Source organism: Phodopus roborovskii, unplaced genomic scaffold, assembly GCF_943737965.1.
Source record: "Phodopus roborovskii unplaced genomic scaffold, PHOROB, whole genome shotgun sequence".
In the NCBI taxonomy this organism is placed as follows: Eukaryota; Metazoa; Chordata; class Mammalia; order Rodentia; family Cricetidae; genus Phodopus; species Phodopus roborovskii.
In genome coordinates, this window is record NW_026126613.1 from 1807669 (window position 1) to 1828718 (window position 21050).

The following is a 21050-nucleotide window of genomic DNA, read 5'->3' on the forward strand; positions in this document are numbered from 1 at the left end:
ATTGCCTAAGCCTTGAATCAGTCTCTAGATGTCAAAACAAGAACATCTCATCAAAACCTGGGACCTTCTGAGTATGTATTTTAGTAAGCTGTGGATGGTTCCAAACATTATGCAACGTCGGGGAGACAAACTTTCTAGGTTACAGTGAAGTAAGTATCCCTGATGGCTCCAGCTATGCTGGTCCTAAATCCCAAAGGGAGCGAGCCATCTGGTCCTAGGGCAGGAAATCCCAACCACAACTGCAGTCCGTGCCCCTGTCAGTCCCTTTGACAAGGTCGTTTGGTGGACACGGGAAAATCAGCTCTTGCCCGTGGAATCTTCTCAGGAACAGTCTTCTCAGCACTGAGAATAAACTCAGCATTTCAAAACTGAGCTTAACCAGACCACCCCTCTACAGACGGCAAATTAAACCATGTAATTCCCGAGGAGGCGTGGAGAGGTTTCAAAGAAATATTTGAGAACATTTGAGAACATCTGCAAAGAACAACTTTGACAACCATACAAATAAATGAACACACCAATTCCGTGCAAGTTAGAAAGACATTTTCCTTTAATTTATCCAAACATTTTACTTTCATGAAGTCATTTATTTCAGAGGGAGTATATGCTTATAATGTTAAAGCCAAAACATTGTAATATTTACAAGGTAGCTGACAAGAGACCCTTACTTGTATAAAAATACAAACACTCTACTTTTGTCAGCTATTGGCCTATAAACATGACGGGGGCAAGTTCACCCCTTAAGGCCCTGGTTAATTACGGAGCACGGAGCGCGGCTCCACGGCAAGTTCACCTCTTAAGGCCCTGGTTAATTACGGAGCACGGAGCGCGGCTCTACACATTACAGCTTTAGACCCTCGATACTCTTCAAGTTCAGCAGCTCCTTTTCCTGCCTTCTTTTCTCCAGTTTGAATGCTAGTTTGTTGGCTTTCTTTTCAACTCTTCGTTCCTGCACAAGAGGGTCCCCAGGTTACACGTTTACAGACTCTGTCCACAGAAGAGAACTTACGCCACACCCCACACCCCCCCAGCAGCTTTCTGCAGGCCCCGTATCAGGCAGCGCGGTTACCTTACGCTCCTCTTTTATGGCTTGCTTTCTGGCTTTCCTGTCCTCTTTGCTCTCACTTTTGGGCCGTGGCTGGGTTGACACCTTGGGTAGATCACTGCTATTGATCATCTGCATCCGTTCTACCTGCTTTGCCGTGAGTCCCTTCTTAGGTAACACATTGAGAGGTATCCCCGTTTTAGAAGACAGGTAGATCTGTTTGGGCTGAAACAGGGGTAAAATAGCACTGGAGTTACTTCCCATTCCTATGCAGAACAGCTCACTAATTAATGACAAACTGCTGCCGCTTTCCTAATAGCTACGCTAGCCACAAAGGTTACTGTGAGAAAAGGGCCTTAAAGGTAATTTTTTATTTTTAGTGTGTATCTGCAGGAGTGCATGCCGTTATGTATGGGTGCCCCCAGAGGCCAGAAGAGGGCGTCACATCCTTGGGAGCGACATCTCCCAACCGATGTGTGGTGAGCTGTGAACCAAGTTGGGTCCTAGGAACCAGCAGGCAGCGATGTCAACTGTTGACATCTCCAGCCCTATCTCCAGCCCTGCAAGCGGTACTCTAACAAGCTTCAGATGTCAGCACTTACCTTGGGTTCATATCTGATGAGCTGTGGATGGTTGTACAAATTGGAGTATGTACCTGGGAAAAGATCACGTCTCACCTGAGTACACTGTTCAGCTTGGCAACAGCAACACACGACGCAGCACAGCGCATTCCCAGCCTTGCTGCGGTTTGTTGTTGTTGTTTTTAATTTTTTTTTTCGAGACAGGGTTTCTCCGTATTGCTTCGGAGCCTGTCCTGGAACTCGCTCTGTAGAGCAGGCTGGCCTGGAACTCACAGAGATCCGCCCGCCTCTGCCTCCCGGGTGCTGGGACTAAAGGCGTGCGCCCCCACGGCCCGGCCAGGCACATGGGAGCCTCTTTACAACTCAACAGCAGAACAGTGGGACTGTCGCTTCTAAGTTGCGCCTGCCCTCCCACACTCCCTTACACTGCTGGCGCTTTGGAAGCTGGGCGGGCGGGCGGGCGGCTGGTGAGACACTCACTGCAGATGGACTCGCAATCCCACTTCTCTCGGGCTTCCTGAAGGACCACGGTGACCATGTCTTCCTTGGCAGACTCATCAAGCTCATCTGCCGGCAGCTCTGGGTCCTCAAACGGCTCAAGAGTGCTCAATTTTACACAACTGCTTGGCACATTTTACAAAATGGGAACAGGACAAAGAAATCAACACATTGCACATCAGCAAAAGAGCTCCAAAGACAAGAGCCATTTCAAATCCCACTCCTGTCCTGCCATGTATGTGTCCCTGGTATGTGTCCCCATGCCTAGCCCCTCTCTACCCTTCAGGGGTTTTGCACATGTGCTCTGCTGATAGGCACATCAAATCTAGCTGCATCTCTACAAGCTTCTACATTACACACGATGGCAGATTCCCTAAGATGAACACCAGCTGCTCATCTATCTCTCCAAAGAATGCGCAGAATTCACGTAAAGCCCAGGGCCCCGTTCGTGCTGTGGGAACTGCATGCTGCGCTGTTTCATGGAACAAGACCTGTTAGCAGATTTTAATACATCATCGGCTTCTCTCAGATAAGAGGCGCTTTGATACAGACGCTGACTGAGCAAGGGCTTCACTGGCGAGCTCTGCTAATCAACTGACGAAAAGCTTATCTATTAGCCATAACTGTTCACTTTCCAGAACACCCACCATTTCAGGAAAGAGAAGAAAGCAGACACTTCTAAGTTACGACGATTCCTCAGCCTGAGCCCAGAAGCGCCTTGTTACTTCCCAACTCCAACATCTCTTCATACTTTATTTCCCAGCTCACCCTCAGCTACCGCACCAGGGTCTTCGATTAGTGACAGACTTTGACTTCTCCCCCAATTAGTCATTTGAAGGGAGGAAAACAAAGCAGCTAAAAAAGGGAAGAACTGTCATACTTCTCTGCTTTCTCCTTATAGTAGTCATTCAAAACTTCCTGCAACCGATTGCTGTCTACTTGAATGGAACCTTCCAGTTCTGCGTTATCCAGAGCTCCAATTTCAACATCATCATATTGTTCATAGAACTTGAATACAAACAACAACAACAACAAAAAAGATGCCATGAAAAACATATCGCGAATTAACTATTTATGCATTCTGTTTCTACCAGCCTTACTCGTACAGCGTACTTCAGCACTACTGAAAGCTCACAACTATCATTACTCTATCAGCAGACAGGATATAAAAATAAATAATAAAAGTACTTACTCTACCCAGATTGGGAAATAAAATGCTATGCAGAGATCTCTGCCTCAGAAGACCTTAGGGATAATTTCGCATCTCTCAGTGATGCAGACTAAAGGATCACACTGTTGAAGGAGCCCACTGTATAAACTCCATCCTTGTTCAAATGTTGTTAGCACTGCTTTGCTTTATCTGAACACTTGCATCCTGATGAGTGAGGATGCTTGTGCTTACCAGTGGACAGCTCTTGATAGGAAAGAGGGAAACTTTTGTGATACTGCAGCAAACTTGTACACCCCATACATCTTGAAAGCATTCCTTCATTTGCTCACTACTGACTGAAAAGCTTCAAGTCCTACTACATGCCAGACACTACTACTTTAGGGCTTTGGTGTACACTTGAAAATCTCTGCCGGTGGAGAAATCATATCCTATCCCAATACAAACCTGTAGATAATGTACATATATCAGCACACTAGAGATGGTATCAGAAGGCACAGAGCATGGGACAGAATGGGTGAAGAGAACCTGCATGGATAGCCCTCACAGTACTGTAAACCAGAAGCTGGCCTGTCACAGAAGTCAAACCTGGTATACATCAGGTTTTAAAGGATGCCACTCTACTGTTTTGTTTTTAGTGTTAGTTATTATCTGAAGGACTAACACAATGGGATTTGGTTGCTGCTAAGCCAGCCAACTCTGAGGAAAATAGCAAAAGTTTGCAGAGGATGGTCAGATGCAAAATCAGAACATCAAATCTCAGGAAGAGATGTCAGGGTGTCCCTCAGTTGACCCTGGGGACCTATACAGACTCCTTCCAGGGCCAGACCAGGTGAGGCCCTCATCAATCTTAATGGATCCCAGAGTTTCTAACCCTGAAAGGGTTAACTCTGGCTCCAACCTCTCCCTTGCAGGGGGACATTTCTCAGGGGCCTCACCTTCTCAAACCTCTCATCGTGTAGAGTCAGCTGCTCATTCCTCCTCATGACCGAGGAGGTCATGGAATAGTCTGTGAAACGGCTCTTGGTTTCCTCTTCCCAAAACAGGTGTTTTTTGATGGCTTCCTGAGGTGAGCCAGGGACAGATCTGTCACCTCCATCTGAGAGTGGGCCTGCAGAGCTACAATCATCGCTGTCCCCTTCCTCACTGTCCATGTCTTCCCATTCATTGTCATCGCCACTCCTAGATTCCCTAAGGACAACGGGTCATAAACCACCTGTCAAAACAACTGGGAAACCAACAGAGCACTTCGCACAAACCCGGAAGCTACTTCTGGAAGGCTCTAGAGGAAGCAGCACTAGAAATGGTATGGGCTAATCTGGTACAGTAGGAAAAGCAACCAGCCTTCAAGATCCTGGGATTTAAGTCCACTTACTGACAGTATGTCTCAAAGTTAATTCTTTTCCACTCAGGTATCTTAGAGCACATGCTTTCAAAACTAGAACATGGCTACCCTCCCAGGATAGAAGCACCACACATACGGCAAACCCATTCCCTCTGCTCCTGTCGGCTTATTTGCCCGAACAATGAAGTCATCTTCAAGGAGGTTATCTGGGTCATCAAAATCAAAATCATCATCGAGAGCAGCAACAATGTCAGGATCCAAATCCAGTCGAGGTCCTAAAAGGGTAAGAAAAACTGAGCACAACGAGTATCTTTAATCCCACAAGTTCAAGGTCTACCTCAGCTGCCCCGTGAGCTGGACCCCAGCCTGGACTACAAGAAGCCTCTGCCGCAAAGAAAACAAAACAGAGACCTCAGGGTCCCTGCAGCCCCCAACCCTAGGAGAGCGGGCAGCACGAAAGCACATTCCATGTTTACTTCATACAGCTCTGATGTGTTTATATATTCAGATAAAAGAGACGAAAACCTTTGGTACAGTTTTGGTAGGTAGAATTAAAAAAAATCTATTCTTCGTCAATATCCACCAATAAAAGCACTGCCATTACCAATCTATTCTATTAGACTTTTAGCAAAATTCCCCCATTTCCACCTGCAGAAAGAATCCAGGTTTCAAATTAATTTACTAAAAATAGTTATTTTATTCTTTCACAAATTTTGACCACGACGTTTTAATACACTCCAGCTGGTTCCTTCAGCTATATAACTGTACTGAATAAAATGGGCTCGAGAAAATGTTTCAAGTTCAAATTTTCCTTGACAAAGGCTGCTTGGCCAACAAGCTGGCCCTCCCTATTCCCCAGCTGCATTTTTATTCATCCTTTCACACCCTCCTGGTATGCTAAAATGTACACACCGCCTGTTATTTACATTCCCTCAGTCTTGGACATAGTCAGTTTCCTGTCTGGAATAGCCTTCTTCCCAGCATTCTCTCCTTCCTCCCGACTCCACGTGAGAAAGCAACCGGTCCCATTCACAGAGCCCTCTGAACAAACAACCACAAAAGCAACAAACCAGCTTTGCTATTCCAGCTTCCCGAGGCCAGGTCTGGTGCCTCTGCACCCCATTGAGTACCTTTCCTACAGACAGACATTCTCTCACGGTATGTTTTATTTGGGTTTAACTTAAGATATTATACAGTGACCACTCTGTAAAATAAACTATTGCCAAGAGTGATCTAAGGGCAAGCGTTGGTTAACCTAGGAAAAAATACTAAGTACTGCCTCTGTTTTAACCCATTTTATCCGTGGTACTGCAAGTTTTCTTTAAACATTACTTCTTCCATTTATCTTGAGTGAATCATACAATAGATTTCTTCCAGAGACTTACATGGTATTGTTGAAAATTCTAAGGAGTAATGGTCATCCCTGTTATTTTCCTAAGAGAGCACATGAACATTAAACTTCCCCTTACTAGATTCCCACATTTTCTTTTTTCCCAAATGAGATCTCTAAAGACATAAGAATTTGGTGCATAACACAAAATGCTGATGGCCATATTCCATTATCCAAACTCTACATTTATCTTGATTGTTTCAATCAAGATTGCAAAATCCTATTTCCTTGTGCTTCTTTTAGCAAAACACAAATTTACTCAAATGAAAACTAAGAAGTTAAATTCTTTCCTTTTGGCTGTGAACCTCAGCCACCACCTCGGACCACAACCACCATGACCAGCACAACAAGATATAGCCATGGATGTGGTGTGGTACTTGTATTTTTGGGGTTAACCAGGGCCACCCAATTAGACTTAAGACACATGTTGGTGGCGCACCCTTTAATCCCAGCACTCAGGAGGCAGAGGCAGTCTGTGAGTTCTGAGGCCACCTTAGTCTACAGAGCTAGTTCCAGGACAGGCTGGCTCCAAAGAGATATAGAGAACCCTGTCTGGAAGAAAAAAAAAAAAAAAAAAAAAAAAAAAAATCTGGTACTATAAGCCTAGCCAAACCTATGGCTGACAGGGTCACAGATCCTAGAGGAGAACCTACTATGCCACATCCCTAAATCAGTTTAATTCCCACCTGTATTGCAAATACCCAACAACCAACATAAAAACCCATATGCGGCCCCTGCCCCTCATCCAAGAAGCTTCTCATTGCAGTAGACAAGAGACCAACACAGAAAGCCACAACTGGACAGATGGGAATTGACTGTAGGGGTTAGACCCAGCTGGTAGATCTACAATACAACCCCTACCTAAGGCTCAAGAAACTCAAAGAAGGGAGTGGGAAGATTTTAAGACCAGAAGTCCAAGATGTCTGTTACAAGATAAGATAGTAGGAGTTGCACCCATGGAATCCTAACCATACTGTCACCTAAACAAGACCAAAACAAGACAAAGGGAACACCAGCTGACATTCCAAGTACATGGGTGGACCAGTTCTCTCTCTAGTCTTCTCCACGACAACCTTTGATAGGTTATCTAATCCAAAATGCTCATCCCTAAACACAGACATGGATAACATTAAATGGCTCCAGCTGGCTGTATTTACACATACACATAAGATGAGCAATAATTAAAACAGTCATAAAGTTGAGAGAGAGTAGAGGATGCAGGGGAAGAGAGATTGTGTGTGTGTGTGGGGGGTAGAAATCATGTAAATATGGCACTCATGTATGAAATTTTCCAATAACAAAATAAATGTTGAAAACAAGCTAAACTCACCTGAAACTGGAGCTGCTTTGTTTAACAATCCAACATCCTCCTCAAACTCGGAGGCAAACACGGATGAAGGCAACTTAATCCCAGTGCTCTGAAAAAGGGAATCCCACAGCTGTGAGGGTTATTTAGAAAATACCAACCCAGCATTGTACTGGCTTGAAAAGCATCCTTTCCAAATCCATGTCCACTCAGCCTCAGGCTCAGACCATACCTGAAATAAGGTTTGCTTTGGTTTGTTCCCCGTGGAGCAATGTGATTTACTCATTACTCTGCAACACTCGGGTTGAGACCATATGGACTTAACAGTTGGTCAGCAAGCACCCTGTCCTCATGCATGGATCCAACCATTCACGTGACTAAGGGGTGACAGGTTGAAAGTGGTCTGCTCTGAAGGTCAGCGGGATAGGTCTCTAACACAGTCTATGTAAGGACCTTTACCACCTTCTGTGTTCTACCAGTAGCTGCATTCCCTTGATCTGAAACTTGAGTTCAGTGATTGGCTTGCCCTCACGTGAAGGGGTGAGAGAGATGTGGAGATGGAGGTAGACTGGAGTGGGCCACCCACACGTCAAGGGACTCTGAAGACAGACTGCTGGCAAGTTTCGGAAGTAAGAATTAGATGAGTGATAACACAATCTCCTTGAACCTCCAAGAAGGAACCGAGCCTGCCGTGACCTTGGTTTGGGACTTCCGGCCTCCAGACCTCTGCTGGGAATCACTGTTCGTAGTGACTCGTTACCAGTCTCAGGAGGCTGTTTGGGTCTCTCACCCATGTACCAGCACACATTCTCAACACTCCATGCCCATCCTAACAGGGACCGTTTCAAATACTTCACTAAGAGCATCCAGAATTTGCTCCACACTTTACAACTCTACCTGCCTTGGGGTCTCAAAACGAATGCATCTTTTCTCTTCACACTAGAGATGACATCCTATGGTCCAGTGATGGCACAGCCTCTCTTGGAACCAGCAGTCTTGACTCCGGTGGAGGTCACAAGGCACCTACCTGCTCACTTCACTGTTCCTATACCCTCTGAACTCTCGCAAACCATTTCACTCCCTTGCTTTGGGCAACATCCTAGTTTAACCTTCTTTTTTTCGATTTTATTTTATTTTCTATTGTTGTTGTTGTTGACAGGGTTTCTCTGTGTAACAGCCCTGGCACTCCTGGAACTCACTTTGTAGATCAAGGCTGGCCTTGAACTCAAGAGTTCTGCCTACCCAGAGCATTGGAATTAAAGTTAAGATCCTACTCCAGGCCTACTTAAGGTAACTTAAATGTCTGTTACCTGGTTAAGAGTCCATAGGGCTCACCGCCATGTAATAATTCAGTATAATTTAGTGAGCACGCAAAAGCCTGTCACTGTGATCTAAAACACCACCTATAGTCTTCTCCTAACGGAATGGTCTTCCCGGACAGTGCCACCCGTGATGGTTAGAAATACTTGAAAAAAGAGCTAAAACAAACAGCCTCTGATAAAAATGTGCTATTTTGGGGGAATCCCTCACAGATTTTATACTTTCTGTAGATTACTGTGCTTAGAGTTCAGGATGACACCGAGGTTAAACACACGTAAGCTCTTCTGCCTCAGTGAGGCACAAAACGGGAGGAGCAGTGAGAACCCGCTAGTGACCTGACAGCCTAGGGAAGGGGCGAGAGAGACTGGTTCTATGGCAGAGCTGTGGTGGTGCCCTGCGGGGCCTTACAGGAGAAAAGACACTGATGAGCTGTAGTTATTGCCACTTTCCTCAGGACAATGTCCTGAGACATGACTTCTCCATCTCCTCAGCCATGCACTCTGCCTTGGGTGGGTTAAGATCATGTTTTCAGAGGACAGAAACGCCCAAGCCTTGAGAGGATTAGGATGTCGGAAACAAAAGGAAAACGAGACCCCGCCCCTCCCCGCCATCTCTCCTCTTTGGCTGACGACCCTGATGAAAATCTTTTCTTTCTCGAAGTGCCACGTGACTAAAGAAAGACAAACGGCATGCAAAAGGGGCACTCTGGGCAGAGAAGGACGCTTGCGTGAGTAGCCCTAGGTGCATACGACCATGCCTGCTTGTATTTCCAGGGTCAAGTGCAATACCCATTTGTTGAGAAGATTAACAGCTGTCTTATTACAACCTCTGTTCTCTCTGCTTTGCAGCTTTCACAAAAGTGTTGGAGATCTAAAAACTTCACATTTACAACAGTTTATGATCACGAAGCAATGCTTGAATATGGAATGTCTGTGCTTTTTTTTTTTTCTCCTATGGAAAAATGCTGCCTGACTCAAAGGTTCAGCCTCAAAGCTCTGAACCTGACAAAAAGCTGTTTGTTATCTTGAAAAGAAGTGGCCTGTGCTTTTCCCGAGGGTGTTGATATACAGACGTCTATACAGCTTTAGACAGAGACATGGCATATCTGTGTTCTGCATACGGACACCATTTACTGCCCCCAAGTCACTCACTGACTTGAAAACGAGGGGTCGCTATGCACTGCTGCACAGTTTCGCCTTTACACTGCCCAGGAAGCTTACTGAACACACCGAAGCTTCTTCTTTCTCGTCACTGCTGTATGTGCTCAAGGCAGTGCTGGGGATGAGCTCTGCGGGCCCCGACGGCTCCTTCAGATGCTGTAGGTAGTCATAGTCATCGTCGAAGAACACCCCATACTTCCTCTGCTCCGCTCGTCTTTCTTCATCATTGACCTTGGATAACAAGATGGAATGAGCTATCCTGCCCTGGATAAGATCAGGATCCTTGCAAACAGCACGGATTCCAGGAGGCAGATGGCACACAGATACAGGAATCACACAACTAAGTCTTTTTTCCCCAGACAGGGCTTTTCTGTGTAACAGACCTGGCTGTCCCGGAAGTTGCTTTGTACACCAGGCCGGCCTCGAACTCACCGAGATCTGCCGCCTGCCTCTTTGACTCCCAAGCGCTGGGATTAAAGGTGTGTGCTACCACCGCCCAGCTCACCCAGCTAATTCTTGATCAATACCAAAACTATAGAGCATCCAAACCAAAGTGCTACACAAAAAAATTTAAAAAGTAGAATGGAAACAAGCCAGGCCGAGGCAGACCATTTGAATCATGAGCATAAGACAAGGCAGTAAGTAAGACCTGTCTCAAAGGACCAGGAATGAAAACCATTCCTCCAACTACCCAATTCTGGACAGTTCCAGGTAAGAAATACATGTGACACAAACTCAAAACTGTAGCTGGAGGGTTGCAAGAAAAGACTTGGGGACTTGGAGAGTAACTACAGTTTCTTGTATTTATAAGCAAAGAAAGCTCTTTGGTGTCCCATGGGAGTGGGGTGTTGGTGGCTTTAATAAAGAGCTAAACCAAGGCCAATGCCCCCTAATATTTAAAACATTTTTATTTTTCAATGACTACATGTTTACGTGTGCCTGGGACACACACAGGGCAGGAGAAGCCATCAGATCCTCTGGCAAGGGTTGTTACTGATGGTTGTGAGTCTTCATGTGGGTGCTGGGAACCCAACCTGTGTCCTCTACAACAGCAGCAAGTGCTTTTAAGCACTGGACCTCTCGTATTATCTACCTTCAACAAGTGTATGCTAACATAAACCATCTTTTTTAAGTTGCCTTAGGATTTCCAGAGCTAATTTATGAGATCAGATGTTTTGTATTTCAAGAGAAGAGTGCCCAAGAAGCAAAAATACAAACAGAAGATTATTGAAACATGGCAGAGTCCCAAGGGAAAGCTGAGACTGAACATATGCCCTAAACCATGGAGCACTGTAGGTTGTGGTACTTTACTAATATTCTCTAAGATGTCTTTATTTAACAACCTCAAAGATGCTTTATCCTCTTAAGCAAAATAAATACATGATATCAAACGTCAGTCAGCTCCTAGATGGGAAACTGAGTCACAGCTCATTTCTTAGAGGACCAGAGTCTGTCAGCTGGTTATTAAAAATCTCATAGGGATAGAGGGTATGCCTACCTTCTGGGTGGGCAACAGTACTCTCTGGGGGGCAGTTTCATCAGCTGCTAAAGGATCTCGCTGGCTCCGATGGACCAAGTGGAAAGAGACAGCTTTCTTCTTCTCTATAAAGGGCTTTTTCTTTCTGTGGGGCTACAAGATAATTAGGAAAGGTCAATAAAACAGAATCCCCACAAACCGCACAACCACATGGACCTTCAGTCAGTACGTAGAGGGTGAACAGATTTGTTCAAATCTGCGTATCTAAGCCGTACAACAGGCTCAGTGTTCTGCAGAGACGGTATTTACCTTCTCCAGCAAACATCTACTCTGTGAGTTACCTGTCCAAAGCAGCTGGGGCTTTGGCAGCGGGGACAGTCCGAGACACTCTCCCTTAACCAACAGAGTATTAACGTTAGTGAAGAGGACTCAAACATGGTGAAGTGCAAACTTCTCAAGTCGTTCCTGATGGGAGCTCTGGGACGGTCCCTGAGGAGCTTCGCCCACAAGACAAGGAGCGTGCCATCAGACGGTGTGGAGGGGCCAGGCATGTCCCCTCCTAACTAGTAAACAAAAGCAGGGCGCTGGCAAGTAGTGCTTGGACTTGTCACACTCCTCTAGCCCTGGGTTTTCAACCCCAGAGGCCAACCAGGTGACCTGCGCGACCCGGAAGCAGGGTGCGGAGCGGCTGGAAGTGTCTGGGGGGGGGGGACTGAGTCAACTAACGCCGGGGGCTTGCAAAAGGGGAGCCCTCTCGTCTCCCCCCGAAGTGCACCGGGGTGGGGACGGGACGGAGGTGACAGGTCTCGGGGGCGCCGGGAGCTGCAAACCCAGACACAGCCGGAAGCCGCCGGCTCCCGCCGGGATCACCGCGGCTCTCTCACCATGACGACGGAGCTGGCACCGGCTCTCCGGACCCGCGGAAGCCGATCGAGGGATCGGCGGCTCACCCGGCTTCTCCCGGCCGCGCCACACGTGGGTACTCGGGCCCGGGACGGCACGTCACACCACGGCGTGGTCACGGGCCAATCGCCGAGGAGCGGCTGGCCGGCGGCCGGAAGTTACGCAGCCCTCGCCCGCCTCCGCGCTCGCGGGGACTTCCGGGAGGCGGGGCCATCTGGGCTCCCCGCCCCCGAGTGGGCGTGGCTTCCCTGGCAGGAGTCCTCCCAGTGCAGGAAGGGGGAAGCCCACCTAAGCTGAGGTCTAGCTGAGGTCTTCCTTACCTGTTGCCTGCTGATTGCAAAGGACAACGGACTCTGCACCCGGATCATAGAAGGGAAATGGTCTTGGTTATTCCAGTAAGCCCAGCCAGAAGTCATCAGGGTCCTCATGTTGCGCCTCTTGATAAACTACCTTTAACACACTCCCTGAGATGTACTAGAATGCATCCTGGAGCTCTGATGCTTGCTTCTCTTCTAAGATGAAGACTAATAATCCCAAGATGGTTCCTTCTGAGACACCGTTTCCTGGGGCACAGCCTCTGGTCCAACTATGGATGGATCTTCTTACCTCCCCGCACTAATGCTGGGTGGGTGGGCATGTGCTGCTTATGTGCTGAGAACTGAACCCATCCACGGCTTCCTGCAAGCTAGGTGAGCCTCCTGCCAGGTGATCTATGACTACATCTCCATTCCCCAAGTTGCCGCTCACGTATATGGAGGCTTGAGCAAATAGACTTATAGATATAATTTCTTAGGAAGATTTCCATCAGCTGCTGAAGAGTGGTGAAGTAATCCAAAGTTCTAACAGTTGACATTTCCTCAGCTTTGGTTTTACCTTCCCAGTTTCTGGTGATTTTTTCAATGTCTTGAGTTCTATCAGAATGCCTCTATAATTATAGGCAACATTCTTTCAACCTAAATGTTTGTGGGCTATGTTTTTTTTTTTTTTTTTTCAAGAAAAATAACAAAATGGTTTAGGTTAGGACCACAAAATTTGTCAGGAGAAATGTTTTGTAAAGAAAGATCCTCTTGTCTGTCTCCCGAGTGCTGGGATTAAAGGTGTGGGCCACCACCACCTGCCTATTTAACGTATGTTTAAGCTAGATATCCATCATTATTTGTTATTTGAAAATAAGATCCATGAGGGAACCATTATTTTCATTTGAATCTGTTTTATTTACTATTGTATCTACTTCTTGGTACATATACCCAATAAACATTTGTTTACATGAATTAATGATCTGTCATTTTACCTGCCTAACCTATCACAGTGCAAGAGTTATTTTACTGCAAAGCAAAGTTCCCAGAAGAAAAGGCCGCACTTGTGTTGAAGATTCTACAAGGGTGAATGACCAATTACAATTTTATGGATGTGAAAAGTGGGAATATTGCAGCCCCAAACCAGATTATCTTGGCCTATCTATCTTCAGTCCTCAAAGGAGACACTCATTGTCTGCTCTGAGTCTGACCTAGCCACTGCTTGACTATTAGGTGAAAGATTTGACATCAGTTTTGCAAACCACTGTGTCCACCAATCCCAAAGCTGGTATGAGGAACCACAACAGGGTTTTCCCAGAGCTACTGGAACTATCTACCTGTATTGCCCAGGGAAGTATTGATGACTTCTTCTCCTCCTCCTCCTTCTTCTCTTTCTCCTCCTCCTTCTTAGTATCATCATTTGGCTTTTCAATACAGGCTTTCTCTGTGTATCTCTGGCTGTCCTGGAACTCACTTTTAGACTAGGCTGTCCTTGAACTCACAGAAATCCACTTGCCTTTGTCCCCTGAGTGTGAGGACCTTCCTGACTCCATTATGCTGTATTTTTAAAAATAAGTTTCTGTTTACTGTGAGAGTTTAGTAAAGTTTTTTTGTATTTCCTTATGGCCCCATGTCTCCCTTCTGTAAAACAACTTGTGATTTTACTCCTCAAAGGGGGCCCAAGAGATGTGTTCTGGGCTGCTCTCTTTAACCTGACTTAGAAAGCTTGCTTCAAATTTGGCTCATGTGTGGTAGTGGTCTTATTCTCCCCATTGGGATTAACAAGTGCTGGGATTAGATTTATGATTCTCCAAAACAAAACAAAACAGTTAGTAGACTGAGTGTCCACTCCCACAGTTAATCAGGGCAATTGGGATGTGTGTTCTTGAATGTAGCACTCATGTTTGGTGTAACATTAAATTTTTTTTCCTTTTGAGGTGAGAGATACATTTCTACCAACATTATAAGTACTAGAAAAGGTGGTGTCAACTAAGCCACTCTTTATAGTAAACATAACTAATAGGTGGGAATTCTGAGATGTAAGGTAGAACAGCCTGACAAGAACCTGGGTTTCTAAACCATATTACTTACTGGGGAAAAAAAAAACCCTAAACACACAGCAAAATGCTTTTTATTTATTTAATTCCTTCCATAGGCCCATGAAGATCAACTAGATAATTAATACTTAGCTAATCTCAATGGTATACATCTGTTATTCTGAAAACTGTAGTTACTGATCCAAGGCAGCAGAGTAGGTGAAAAAGCATAGACATGTTCACCACCAGGCTAGTAAATTTAGGAAGGTCATACTCTTACCTATGTTTTTTTGCTGTCTCCCAATGACAGTCAACCAGGATATTCTGTTGTTTTTACTTTCCAAATGTCCGTATGTTTCGTCTCATTACTCAGTTCATTACACTGTTCATTTTAAACACTCATCGGGTCTCTTCCCCAGATACTGGGCACATTCTAGCCTCAGGATAAAGTCACTCTTGGACGGTGATTGAGAGTTCATCTCATTTTAACATCCTGTTATTTTTTTCCAACTCCTCCTCATATCCCAGTCCTGTCAAATTCTTCATAGGTCCCAAAAGCACCTGGGTGAGATGGGCTCTTTCCTGCCTGTCTAAAAGGCTCTCTTCCCCTCCCTGTTCCTTAAGGCTTAGCATTCCGAGTCCCAGGCTGGAGTTGCCCCAAGATGCGTGGCAAGGGAATTCTTGAAGGGGATTTGCCAAACCATTTGGAGATGAGGTCAGTTGATGCTCCGAAGAAAGAAAGAACCAGTAAACACTAGGGGGATCAGTTCAAAGTCCATATGAGGATTTAAGAAATGTGGCTCAGAGCCATGGCAAATTGCTATGGTTGAGCAACATATTTTCATATTTCCTCGCTTTGGGAAATAACCTACACAGCTTCATCAGTGCCTGGGAATGTTCAAGGCTCTATCATGGGTTCAAGCCTACAGGGAAAAAAACACATGCAGCTGGCCAGGTCATGGAACAGTCAAGGTTCTCTGTGTTTCTGTTAGCACGCAGACAGATCTGGGAAGGGGGCTCTCCAGCTCTATCTCTACAACACCTGTGCATGTCTTTCAAACGGAGGGACCTTCCCAAATGCCTTCACTGTGTCTACTGATTACACTACCCTGCTCAGTTCTCCTGACCTGGAAGTCTCTATAGCTGGACATAGTAACTTACTGGCTATGCACTGCATAAAGGCTTTGCACTGCACACCCCACTCAAAGCATTTCACATACGTTCATTCATGGAATCCTCATAAACAGGATTGAAATAATACACCATCGTCTTTAAAAGCATATTTGGGGCAAGTGAGATAGGTCAGCAGATAAAAGCGCTTCCTCCCAGCCTGACGGCTTGAGCTCCATTCCCAGGACCCACACAGAGAGGGGACTTACTCTTGCAAGTTGTCCCCACATTATCACATATGTGGGGAGCCACACATATGCCTCTTCACATACAAGTGCAGATACACATAAACGATAACTATAAATACTGACTTGTAGTCAAGGAATGTAAAGTTTAGTGATTTTTGTTCTTGTGTACAGAGGCAGTCCCTGAAGAATGCGGAGTGTGAACTTAGGTGTAGGTCCTGGCTCCGTGAAATCCTCAGCCACCACAGCACATTCTGTTTCAAAAATAATTTTATGTTATTTTAGCGGGAAATTATTACATTTATATTTAGCAAAGTGCCCATCAATTGATTTGGGGGTGATGATAGTAAATCCAAATCCATACTTTTACTTTCTTATTAGTATTCTGTAATTAACCGCATCTATTTTAAAATGGGTTAAACAGAATTTGTGGTTTTTGTCTGGGCTCTGGAAAGTTGTTTTTCCCATGTGAACTAACTCACCCATTGACAGTGCCTTTATCATGCTTAGAAAATGTCCTCCCAGCAGCCACACTCAAGAATTCCAGGGCAGCAGAAAACCAATGTACCCAACATTGGAGAATTATTACTTGGGATAGGCAAACCAAATAGAATCTGAAGCAGTAACTCCGGGAGTTATAAATGACATGCTTGAAAATATTGACAGTGCTTACAGAGGTAGCTAATTTGAAAGGAGAGAAAAATGTGTCCAAATTGTGCGCTGAAGTACTGCTTTTAACAGAGAAAAAGAAAAACAACTAAACACCTGATAGTAAAGAATTAATTGAAGAAGAGTTTAAGACTGCCGTTAGCAGTTATCCCTGAAGAGCTGGGTGGGGAGTGCGTGGGAACTTCAGTGGCCGCTGTAGAGCTGTCTTACTGTATGTGTCACTGTGGTGGTTTGAAAGAAAACGTCCCCCAAAGGGAGTGGTATTATTAGGAGGTGTGGCTTTACTGGAGCAGGCATGTCCTTGTAGGAGGCTTTGTGTCACTGTTGTGTGTGGGTTTTGAAGTCTCTTTTGCTCAAGCTATGCCCAGTGTGAGAGACAGTTCACTTCCTGTTGCCTGTGCATCAAAATGTGGAACCCTCAGCTCCTTCTCCGGCACTGTGTCTCCATACATGCCGCCATGTTCCCCACCATGACAATAATGGGCTAAACCTCCGAAACTGTGTGCCGGCCTGAATTAAATGTGTGCCTTTGTAAGAGCTGCTGTGGTTGGTATAATAGGGTGGGAGATAGGACTGTAGTGGATCCTGCAGCAGGTAAGGAACAAAGTGTGAGAAACAGAGACCAAAGACAGAACTTATGTAGGAGGTTTGTTGAGGGGGATGTAAGAGAGTAAGGGAAGGGAAGACAGGAAGAGAAAGAAAGAGAAAAAGAGAGAGGGAGAGAGGGGGGCTGCCTCCTCAGAGAAGCAGCAAAAAGAGAGAAAATGGGTGGAGCTTTTCTCTTAAAGAGACCTCCACACCTGCTTAAAAGCCAGGGTACTACTATTTGTCATGCACAGAGGCAGTGTGCCCCGTTCCCAAGGGGTGGGGCCAGGACTCCCTGGAGTATTGTGTTTCTCACTTCTTTTTTTAAAATTATTAAATGGTGGCTCCTTTAAGAAAAACTCCACCCACTTTGTCTCCTGCTGCAGTTTTCTCTGAGGAGGCAGCCCTCCCCGTCTCTCTCTCTCTGTCTCTTCCCCCTTTTTCTCTCTCCTCTTCCCTTACTCCCTTATCTCCACGCAATAAACCTTCCACATAAGTTCTGTCTGTAGGTCTCTGTCTGTCGCTCACTCATTTGTCCCTCACCTGCCTGGGACCCACCACGGTCAAACCTCACACTGTAATTGTAACAGTGGTCCTGACGTCTCTTCACAGCAATAGAAACCCTAACTCAGACAGCCGGGTAACAGACTGAAACATTCCATCTCTCAGTGATGCTCCTTAGGACCGGAAGTAAAGAACACAAAATACTTCCAGGAAGTCCCTGAAACTGACCAGATTCATCCCCAAGAGTAGAGACATGATAAAGGCCACTGAGAGTCACTCCCTGGAAGGCCCAGTGGCCAGGGAGAAGTCAAGACCAGCTGGACTGCATACAAGAAAACAAAGACCAGCTTCCTGGAAGAGGTTCTGACCAACTGAGCTGCTTGGGGAGGCCATTATTCACCCTGCTTGAGCTGCCTACAGCCTGTGCGATGTGCTCCAGCTTTCCAGTTTTGGTGAGCTGTCAGCCATGCTGGGGCTGGGGTGGTAATGGTGTCTTTCTGTCATTTCTGCACCTGTAAGTAATCCCCATCTATAATCCTTTAACTTACCTCAATAACACCCAGTGGTTCACCATGTTGGACATTTATGGTAATTGTATTTTGATCAGTTGTCAGATTCCTATCTGGGGTGTGAAGACTTCATGTCTGTTCAGGAAAATCTGTCACACAACCCTTACATTTCTGTACCTGCAGGAGATTGGTTCTGGTAGGTTCAGAGTGTGCCTGAGTCCCTGTACACCACATATACACATTCAACACAATCTCTAATGACTTTTAATTCTGAATGTAAGCTGGGTGCAAGGTAAATGCTGTGGAAATTGTTATGCGCCATTGTAGGGACCAATAAAAAAAAGTCTAAGCCAGATGTAGTGACACATACCTATTATCCCAGTTATTCCATGGCTGAGGAGGGATTGTGGGTTCCAGGGCAGCCTGGGTTATATAATAACAAGAACACAGGGCACAGAAATAGGGAGATGTGGTGATATCTTGTTTATACTCTAACACATAAAGCTTGCCTGAAGATCAGAGGGCAGAGCTAGCCACTGCTTAACCATAGAGGTCTGGAGGTCTGTACAGACAGACGGGAGGTGATCTGGCTGGATGGAGAGAGGAATACAAGGTGGGAGGAGACAGGATCGTGCTCTTTTCATTCTGAGGATTTCGTAGAGGCAAGAACTCTAGTGCATGGCTGCTTGGTTTCTCTGATTTTTCAGCTTTCATACCCTAATAGCTGACTCTGGGTTTTTATAATTAAGACTAATTAGACACATAAAAATAAAAGTAAGGATAGAACAGATTAGAAATATATAATCTAGAGCAATAAGTATAATAAATGATAACTTTTAAATGATCAAATCATGCTACTTTCATAGCTGTAAAGTTAGCATATATTTGGGATTCTGTTTATAAATTATCAATGAAGCAACTGTTGTGGTGTATTCATCAGAGAGGACTACTTGGATGTGGGTTTAAACCAACAGAGTCTTTAGTAGCCAGCTGCTGGCTACAGTGGATATGTATTTGGGATCCCAGTGTAGCCCTAAGCATTTTTCAGGATGAGCTTTTAAGCACAAAAACCATGTCCTGGGTTGATATACTTTAGTTAACAAGAACAGTTAGCCAGAAGCAGAACTACAGAAGCCCAAAAGCAAGGCTAGTACATTTAGAGACTTTTCCATAACTATGGACTCGGATGCACTAGGCCATTGTTTCAGTTTTTGGCAGGTGGTGCTATCTGTGTGCTGAGTTTTACAGCCTGAATGGTATTTCCATCATGGAGTCTGGTGTGCTAAGTTCTCAGGGTCTGTTAAGACTGGTGCCTTGTTATAGCAACAGGCAAATGCTACATTTAGTCAGTCCCAAGAGCTGAGATATGTTCAGAGCAGAGACATGTGCAAATGGAGACCCAACCCATTCTTCTACATTGAGGAAGGGTGACATGTGGAGCTGTGCTGGGTAGAATTCATGTACATACTTAGAGCTCATACCACTCTCCACTTTCACGGAGTCCTCTAATGTCCAAATGGAAAGGGAATGTCCATCTTCATTTGTCACTGAAGCACGCGTTTCCCTCTAATAGGACACGAGGGTAGCAGTGTGCTGGTGGGGATTCCTTTCACAGTCTTGGCTACATTCTTATTGTTTAATTTGAGGCAAGTGGGACTCCATTTACTTACGTCAATGTAATGCTTCATGGGTGTCTGTTAAATGAGGAAATATGTGTGATGTGCCTGGCCTACAGTATGCATTTAATGAATGTGATTTATCTGCTCAGTCACAAGAACACTATACCCCAGGCTGTCTGTCTCTAAAACCGGGGTCTTAAGCATTTGGGATATGTCAGAACATGAGATTTGCTCCTATTATGGGACTGAGTTCTTTTGTGCACTAACGCTTTGTAACATTTCTGGTATCTTTCAGCTTCTTTGTAATCGTTATATTTCAAATGTTTTACTTGCTTCTAGTCCTAGAAAGCATGGGATCTATCTATCTATCTATCTATCTATCTATCTATCTATCTATCTATCTATCATCTATCTATCTTTGAAACCAGGTCTTACTGTTTTGTCTAGGTGGGGAATTGAACTGCTGTATTCAAGTAATTCTCCCTCCTCAGCCTCCAGATAGCTAGGGCTACAAGTATAGTTACTGTCCATGATTTTAATTGTGTTCTTTGATATTCCTTTTAGACATAGTGGCTTCATATTTGTTGACCTTCATTCCTTGACTCCTGTCCTTAAAACCCAAAGTCTATACACTTGATTGATGGCTATACTTACAAATATCAATCTGAGTATTCTTTATAGTCTTGAAGTGAATTTTAAAGTTTTCTTTGGTAGGTTTCAGTTCCACTGACTTTAGTTTTAGGAAATAAGTGTCACATAAGTCCTTATTATTCTCCTTCCCTTTGAGTAGCAGACATTATTGCACGAGACTTTTGAAATTATGAGATAATTGCAACATGTAACCATGTAACTTATGAACTTAACTCTATGCTTGAAGGAAATGGGAGCAAGGAAAGGTCACAGGCATGTCTACTGTAGGAAATTGGCAATGCCACCTGTCCTTTATCAATGAGCACATGCTTAGAGTGTTGGTGATCCAAGACATGCATCTACTTCTGTGTGTATGCTCCTATCTTACTGATATGCAATCATTCTGTTCCTTGTGTAGCTTGCACTGTGAACATCTCCATCATCCCACTGTGAGGATTGCTTTTACTAGAGTTTTGTGAGGAGAGGAGCTCATGTAGCCTATGTTGGTTTCATACTCACTATGTAGCCCCTGAACTTCATGCCTCCAAGTGTTAGGAGTACGGGCATATCTCACAAGACCCGGTAGTTCTTATATTTTAATGGTATGGTTACATGAAGACACAAATAGAAAATTCTGTGCCTGAGGTCATATGA

At 45.0% G+C, this 21050-nt stretch overlaps 1 protein-coding gene across 1 annotated transcript; it reads right to left on the reverse strand.

The window, feature by feature from the left end:
* Positions 1–526: 526 nt before the first annotated feature.
* On the reverse strand, positions 527–11439 carry Ltv1 (LTV1 ribosome biogenesis factor). Its single transcript, XM_051206178.1, has 10 exons — positions 11312–11439; positions 9883–10044; positions 7358–7445; positions 4774–4912; positions 4231–4483; positions 3005–3132; positions 2107–2246; positions 1648–1700; positions 1070–1270; positions 527–949 (listed from the first exon to the last, which is right to left on the reverse strand). The coding sequence occupies exons 4-10, from the start codon at positions 4782–4784 to the stop codon at positions 842–844; spliced, it is 894 nt and encodes a 297-aa protein (XP_051062135.1). The 5' UTR covers positions 4785–4912; positions 7358–7445; positions 9883–10044; positions 11312–11439; the 3' UTR covers positions 527–841.
* Positions 11440–21050: the final 9611 nt, after the last annotated feature.